The 8894-nt window shown below is 36.3% G+C and overlaps 1 protein-coding gene across 1 annotated transcript in view; it reads right to left on the bottom strand.

Annotated features, from left to right (window-relative positions):
* Positions 1-8894, bottom strand: part of LOC102862055 (ephrin type-A receptor 6-like) — a 1552036-nt gene that overhangs the window by 191949 nt on the left and 1351193 nt on the right. Inside the window, 1 exon segment of the mRNA XM_006894142.1 lies at positions 6589-6798. Coding sequence (XP_006894204.1) covers positions 6589-6798 — 210 coding nt within the window.

The raw sequence follows: 8894 nt of genomic DNA, 5'->3' as shown, positions 1-8894 counted from the left end.
AGTGACTGGGGCAATCGGGATATGTGTGTCAGAGACAATGAGATTGGCACAGGACAGAGCAGAGTTTAGAGCTGTTGTACATAGGGTTGCTATGAGTCACTCGATGGCACATAACCACAACAACAAAGTTTAGTTGTTTGAATCCACCAGGTAATCTGCTTCTGAAAAGATATATCTTCATCATCATCATCATCTCCAAACAAACAAAAATTCCAAAACACTAATTAATTATATTCTTCTTCTGACTCATAGTAACCCTCTAGAGTAGAGTGGGGTTTACAAACAAACAAACAGACATTCCAAAACACTAAAATTACAGCTGTCAAATTTATTCTGACTCATAGTACCTCTCTAGGGAATAGTATGTCAAGGACTACCAAATGTGGATAATGTGCAGCCAGAATGCTCCTTGGAGGCAAGAATTACAATGCTTTGCCTGACATACTTTGGGCATGTTATTGGAAGAGGCCATTCCTTGCAGAAGGACACCCTGCTTGGAATGGTAGAACATTTCTATTCTGTAATATGCAGGGTCATTACAGGTTGAAATTGGTTTGATGGTAATGAGTTTGTTTGCTTTTATTCTGTTTGTTCATATTAAGTAGAAATTTAGCATTCTATTCTAAGGAATATGTATTCGTGATTGTAAAAAAAAATATGGTACCTTCTTGTTCTAAAATACTTCCTAGCCTCTCTTTACTCCAATCCTTTGTGATACACATTCTAAAAGCATTTACAAATCGTAAGAAAATAAAAAGCAAATATGCCTTACAAGAGGATAAACCATCCAAATTATTTAAAGTTAAAGATGTTCCAAGGACGTTATAGGTACAACTTATAAAATTTGAATTGCACTTTAATTTTTTTATTTCTTTTTAATATTAAGGTACATAAAATCCTCAAGTACAAGGAAACTTACTTTGAGTTATGTTCAGGTAAAGGTTTTTATGAAACAAAGAACTGTTTTGAAATAAATGTCTCTTTCCCTTAATTACATTTATTATACAATGCTTGCTTAGTTTGAAGTATGTTTCACTAGGCAGTAATGTTTACTAAATATCTCAGTCTTTTTAGATGAATACCTAATATATATTTGGAGGCTAAGTACATTCACATAAAGCTCTAAAACTTCTGCAAAAAATTTCTACAGAATGCTAATGCTCACTCTGGCATTATCTTGCTGACAATGAGACAGAACATCCATGACCTTTTGTTATAATTTTGCTTTATAATCTAATGCCCTTAGCTAGGCCATCTGTAGCAGAGGTTCTTGGTCTTGATTAATAGCATCTCCATTCAGTTAGCTATTTAATCTAAAATTATTGGCATCATCTTTAAATCTTCCTTTATTCCTTATGATTCACATGTAATTAGTTATCATGCCCTATAAATTTTGTGTTCATGATGATTTTCAATTCTCTCCAAAATTTCTGCATTCCTGATGTCGCTGTCCAAATTGCAGCACTGTAGACTTCCTGCTTATAAGGATAATACCTTGTCTTTCTGCTGTCAGTCCTGCTGTCTTTCAATCCTTCTTACATAATTTTGTTAATAAGAGCTTCTAAGACATAGATCTGTTTCTGTTGTACTCTATTAAAACGTCTTTCTCATAATTACTATAAACAAACTATCAAATATCTTGAAGTACCCCTTAACCACAGTTGAACTTTTATTCTTAGAAATAGTAACCTTCCATCTCCCTTCATCTCCATTCTGAACAGTTCACTTTACCAATCACTTATTTGCATTTCTGTGTGTTTTCTCTCCTAGGTTTGGACTTCCTTTCCCAACTGTCTATCTGCCTAATGAAAAATTTTAAGACATGGATTTTGAATTTTAACTTTTAAAATGTGAATATCTAAAAAAAAGTGAATATCTTATTTATTTATTTATTTGTTTGTTTTTTAGTCTTCTGTATTCTTTGTCTTACATAACTGTCTTCTATGTTGTTTTTTGGTGTTCTGTGCTGTCTAATTGGAGCTGACCCATAACTGACTCTCCAGTGGGTTTTCAGAGACAGTAAATTGCACAGAAAGAAACTCTCCAACGTTCTCCGATGGAGCAGCTGGAGAATTCACACTGTGTGCTTTTGGGATAGCAGTATAGCTTTTTACCACGAGACCACCAAAGCTCCGTGTGGAGACCTAAACTGGATTCCAGCTTAATGCACCTGATGTGCAGTCACCAGATGGTGCTGTAATGCTGAACAGATCTCAGTGACACTCCCAGATTGAGCTAGATTAGGAAGAGAGGCCTGGTAAACTACTTTCCTAAATCAGCAAATGAAAATCTTATAGATTCCAAGGGTTTGATTCACAACTGATACTGAGTGTGGCACACGACCAGGGAATTTTATTCCATTATACAAAGAGGCATCATGAGTGGAGACCCTCTTGATCTCCACTAACAACAATAATCACAATTAGTTCATTTAATTGCAGCGAAGTCTGAATCTGTTTAGAAATTGTGGCTGTGCAAATGGTTTTCTATTAGTTAGTGATATAAAGGTTGACAGTCTGAACCCCTGTAGCTATTTAGCTTCTGCTTCTTTTGGACAAAGTTCTGACCAACTGCTTCTGTAAATCCCTACAGAACAGTAGTACTTTGTACTGTTCTGTAACAAATAGAGTTATCATGTATTGGAATCTATTTGATGGCAAAAAGTGGTTTAGTTTTTGTATGGATCTATGTACTTTGTAAGAGGAATGTTCATTATAAAGCCATGTAATTAGTGGCTGATATTTTACAACTCAGAATCCTTTAAATAGTATGGATGTTGTTCTGTTACATACTTTGAGTCAGAACACAGTCATAGCTTACCCTCCAGCAAGTTTTCAGTAGCACCAAATTATTCACCTGGGAGGAAATTTCCTATCTTTCTTCACCTGAGCAGCTAGTGCATTTGAACTGCATGCCTTTGGATTGATAGTATAACTAACACCTTACCACTAAGCCACCAGAGTGCTCTGAATATTAGGATAGTGCTGAGATATCTGAAAAGAAACAAAAACCTACTTGATTAGATTTTTTCCTTTCAATTTATATGACTTCCATTTAAGGATTTAATTCTTAATCAAAATATATTCTATAACATTTCACATTTTGAGTGTTAATGTTCTGGTTATTTAATTTGCAGTTCAATTGTGTAGACAGGTATATATTGAAAATATCACTAATCTAGAAATTTTATGGAAATAGCAATCAAGAGGTCATATGCAAAGGATCTCTCTAAAGTGCTAAAGGATATGATAAGATGTTGTAACCAATGGCTTTGAACAATTATAATTAATGTTATGAAAGAAAATGAAAATGCATTTTAAAAAGTTAAAACAAAGGATAAGGATGCCACTTTGAGTGATAAGGTGTGTCTGACTCAAGTCTTAGTATTTTCAGTCACCTTATTTACATGCAAAAGTTGGGCAATGAACAAAGGAAAGGCTGAGAAGATAAAAAAGTGTTATAATGGAATGTGAAGAGAGCTGAAATTGGGGAATAAAGAGGGAAAAACTCACTGGGCATTTCTGAGAGAATAGAAAAACAGATATATGCCTTAAATTGCAATACTGAAGGATGCTATGGGCAATATCTTGAATGATCCAAGAAGATTCAAAAGATTTAGGGAATACACAATCACTATACCAAAAAGATCTGACTGACACTGAAAAATTTCAGGAAGTACCATATGAACAAAAGCTAATGGTAACAGGAACTTGAAGCTGTAAGGTCCCAGGAATCAATGGGATACCAACTGACTTTTTTTAGTTAACAAATGCAGCCCTATATGTGCTCACCAGCCTATGCCAGGAAATTTGTAGGACAATTATCTGGCCAAAGGATTAGAAGTGGTCCATATATGTTCCCTTTCCCAAGAAAGGTGATCCAACAGAATGTGGAAACTATCAAATGCTATCATTAAGAACACACAAAAGCAAAATATTGCTGAAGATCACTCAAAACTCCAGATAAAACAAATTGAATGGAAACTAATATTTTTGCTTCTTTTAAGATAAAGTATAAGGTTAAAAGAATAGAATAGAGTAGAATAGGTGAGCTCTGGTGGCTTAGTGGCAAGAAGCTGCACTACAATCCCAGAGGTGCGTGGTTCAAATGCACCAGATGCTCTGCTGAAGAAGGAGGGACAATCTCCTCCTGTACAAGTCAGATCTGATTTGATGGTGCACACATAAAAAATAATAACAATTTTAAAAAAGAAGAGAATAGAAGCATCTTGAATAGTTTTAGTGACTTATATTTCATTGGAGCTGATAAATGAATTAATTGTCAAGATTTTGTTAAAAAATTATAAAACACTATAAAATACTAGGGATGTTATAGCTAATGTTAGATGGATCTTGGTGTAAAGCAAATACCAGAGGAATGGCTTATCAGTGTTTCATTGACTATGCAAAGGCATTTGACTGTGTAGATCTCAACAAACTGTGGCTGACTCTGAGAAGAGTGGGAATCATAGAACACTTAATTGTGATTTATGTGAAATCTATACTTGGATCAGGAAGCAGTCGTCAGAACAGAGCAAGGAAACACTGCATAGTTCAAAGTTGGGAGGGTATATGCCAGGAATGTGTCCTATCTCTATATTTTTTCAATATATATGCAGAACAGATCATCCGGGAGGCTGGGCTCTATTAGGAGAAATGTGGCATCAGGATTGCAGGAAGATTCATCAACAACCTGTGCAGATGACACAACCATCCTTGCAGAAACTGAGGAGGACCTGACACACTTGCTGCAGAAGGTCAAGGACTGCAGCCTTCAATATGGATGAAGCTCAATATCAAGAAAAACAAAGATTTTCATCACTGGGACGTTTGGCAGAATCATGATAGATGGTGAAGAGACTGAGACTGTTAACAGCTTTAATTTGTTTGGCTCCACAAGCAACACTCTCAAAACCAGCAGCCAGAAATACGAAAATGGATTGCACTGGGAAAGTCTACTGTCAGGGATCTCTCCAGAGTACCTGGCAAGCAACAATGTCATTCTGGAGACTAAGGTGTACCTGATCCAGGCCATGGTCTTCCCAATTTTGTGCTATGCATCAGAAAGCTGAAAGCTGGAAAATTATTAGGGATGATAGAAGAAGTACTGATACCTTTAAGCTGTGGTGCTGGAGAACAGTCTTGAACAAACCATGGACTACTAGGATAACAAACAACTTCATCCTAGAGAGGGTGAAACTAAGCTGCTCCTTGGAGACAAGGATTCTAAAGCTTCATCTGACATACTTAGGGCATGTTGCAAGAAGAGATCAGTCCTTGGAGAAGGATGTCATGCTTGGGAGGGTGAAGGGACAGTGCAGGAGAGGAAGAGCCTTGATAAGATAGATTGACTCTGACTGGGATAATGGGCATGGGCGTGTCAGAGACAATAATGTTGGCTGACTATAAAGCACTGTTCAGAGCTGTTGTACGTGGGGTCACTATGAGTTACAATCAACCCAACAGCACATAATAATAACAACAGCAACATAATATTTTAGAGAATTTGAACCCCAAAGCAACACTTTTCCAGTGGTTCAAATCCACTAGTGTCTCCACAGTAGAAACATGAGCATTCTCTTCCTGTGGACTTTCTAGCCTCAGAGCTATAAAGAACTTTATAGAAAGTCCCTGTAAATTGGAACAGCTTTATGAGCAAAGAGTTTTGTTTCTTTTTTTAGGTTTTCATTTTATTATAATTGTACAGATTCATAGCTTTTAGGTAGCTTACTAGAGATGTTTAGAATGACTTTTCCCAAACAATAAGCAAAGATATCAATGAAAGAAATGAGTTTACTACTAGTATGTACACTATTTGTGAGCCAAGCAGAGATAATCTTATATAAAGATAATGGGTTCTGGAATTTTAGTCTTTTATTTTCACTTCACATTTTCCCCAAATACTGCCTAAACTTGAAAAAAAAATTAACCTGTTTTTATACATCTCTAGGAAAATTCACCTTGTTCATTTTTGTGTGAGACTATTTAGATAATTTCAAAGCACTTGCTGTGAGGGGAAAAAAGTGATTTTATAGCCACTAATAACTCACTGTATCACTGAATTAGCAACTGATTACACGGCAGGCCGACAGTGAACTTCATTTAAAGGCGTTAATTACTGAAGCATTGGAAAAACATCAGGTGAAGATAGATTAATTGTGAAAGCAGTCATGACTCAGACCTGAAGGGTGGTATTAGAGTTCTAGTACAATGATAGAAAGTAAGCCGTCAAAAAGAAAAGGGTGTTTTATTTCCTTTATGTTTTAAACTAGGTATCTATATAAGGCAAATATGTGTCAAATAATGATGTTAAACTGGGAGGATGAAAATAGGCAGTTTAGAAAAGAAAAAGTTACTATAATAACATTCATCATCATCATCTCCTCCCATTTTCGGCATGGAAACTAACTCAAAGCTGATCCTCCAGCAGGTTTTTGGAGACTTCACATTGCACTGGAGATAGTCCATCATTCTCCCTTGCATCTGCCAGAGAGGCGTAATCTTTGGGTTAGTTGCAAACTTTCCTATGGACTATGCCACCAGATCATAAAAGCAAATAAACGATACAGAAAAGAACACATAAACTTACAGTTGTTGTGTAAGCAGCTTCTGGATCATCTTCCAGTACCCGGGAGAGACCAAAATCCGAAACTTTGCACACCAAGTTGCTGTTGACTAATATATTCCGGGCGGCTAGATCCCGATGCACATACCCCATGTCAGAAAGGTACTTCATACCCGATGCAATGCCTCGGAGCATACCGACCAACTGGATGACTGTGAAATGGCCATCGTGTTTCTACAACAGAAACACAGTTATTGAAATGAATTTATTTTTATCTTTACACACTGTTTTTTTGCTGTTAACAAAAGACTGGCAGTACACGTCCACCTAGAAGAGCCTTAAAAGAGAAGCCCAAGGGTGTGCTTCCCCAGTCTACCTCTGCTGTCAAGTCAATGAGTTCATGTATAACAGAAGGAAAAGTTATCCTTTGAAAACCCTAGAGAATTCACTTCTACTTTGACAGATATAAGGTGCCGGGAGTAAAAATCTACTTTATGGAAATTGGTTTTTTATGTGTGTATGCATTTGTGTGCATATATGTATATGTATGTATTAGTAAAGAAACCCTTTGAGTTTTACTGTATTCAATGAAAGGAAGTATTGTGTTTGCTGACCATTGACTTTGCTTCTAAAGAAAACGGAAATATTAGCTAGTTTTTTTTTTTTAAAGAGACAGTCTAGCTGAGTGTAATCAGGGAACATAACACATAGAAGAAAGCCTTGAAAGAAACGAACTCAATTAACTTAAAAAACTAGGTAATAGCTAGAAGGGAACTAAATTAAAATAGGATAGGAAGCAAAGGATATTAAGAAAATAGAATTCCCATCACTAGTTGTGAACAGTGAATCAGTTTACATGTGGGCATAAGAGTAGTTTTGGGTTGGATGAATACTGTCTAGTATTTTACTGAAAATACAGTGGAAAATGGTAGGCATTCCAAGTTACTCAAAGAAAAGGAAAGATGTCTCATGAACCAGAAGTGAGTTTAGAGAAGTTGAAAGGGAAAGATTAAAAAAGCAAACTAAAACAAAGAAAAGAAAATAAATAATTAGATTCTCTCATTCTCCCATTGTGCTAAGAAGCTGCGCTTCAGTCCTGATGGCATAATACTAATTTATCAGCTGCTCTAGGGGAGAAGGATGGTCAGTCTTCCATGTGTTTCACTGCCTGTGAACACCTGCTGGAGGGTCAGCTACAGGTCAGTTCCAACTCGACAGTAAACAACAACAACAACAACATTCTTCCATCACAAAACTCATTGAAGTCAAGTCAGGACCAACTCATATCTGACCCTCCACTTTATTTCCAAGGGTATAAATCACATAGGAGAAACTTATCTTTCCTTCTTAGAGCTGCTGGTGAATTTGAATAGCCAAAGATGTAGCCCTAGAGTTAGCAGAGGAATGTGCTATGCTAATTTGATTTTGCTATGGGCAATATATTGAATGATCCAGAAAGCATCAAAAGAAGGTATAGGAAATACACACAATCACTGTACCAAAATATGTGACTGACACTGAAAAATTTCAGGAAGTGCCATTTGAGCAAGAGTCAATGGTAATGAAGGAGGAAGTAGAAGCTGCATTGAAGGCACTGACAAAAAATAGGGCTCCAGGAATTGATGGGATACCAATTACTTATTTTAATTAACTAATGCAGCCTTATATGCACAAATCTATGCCAGGAAATTTGAAGGACAGTTGTCTGGTCAATGGATTGAAAGAGAGTCATATCTGTTCCCATTTCCAAGAAAGGAGTTCCTCCTGAATGTGGAAATTATTGAATAATATCATTAATATCACATGTAAGCAAAATAATGCTGAAGATTATTAAAAAATGGTTAGAATGGTACATAGATAAGGAATTGTCAGAAGTTTAAGTAGGATTTAGAAGAGGCTGTGACACCAGGGATATATTTGCTAATGTCAGATGGATCCTGACTGAAAATAAAGATTACCAGAAGAATGCCTATTTGTGCTTTATTGATTATGTAAAGTCATTTGAATGCGTGGATCGTAATAGTTTATGGTTAACATTGAGAAAATGGGAATCCCCGAGTATTTAATTGTGCTCATATGAAGTCTGTACCTAGACCAGGAGGCTGTGGTGTGAACAGAGTAAAGGAACACTACATGGTTTAGAATTAAGAAGAATGTCATGGTTGTTTTTTCTCTCTGTACCTATTCAATCTGTATGCTGAGAAAATTATTTGAAAAGCTGGACTCTATGAAGAAGAATATGGCATCAGGATTGGAGGGAGACTCATCAATAACCTGTGTCATACAGAAGATACAACTTTGTTAAAAATGAGGAGGACAATGCACACCCA

The sequence above is a fragment of the Elephantulus edwardii genome, unplaced genomic scaffold (assembly GCF_000299155.1).
Source record: "Elephantulus edwardii isolate Elephantulus edwardi_28Jun2011 unplaced genomic scaffold, EleEdw1.0 scaffold00136, whole genome shotgun sequence".
In the NCBI taxonomy this organism is placed as follows: Eukaryota; Metazoa; Chordata; class Mammalia; order Macroscelidea; family Macroscelididae; genus Elephantulus; species Elephantulus edwardii.
Note: the sequence above shows the minus strand (reverse complement) of the source record. Positions and strands in the feature narration are given on the sequence as shown.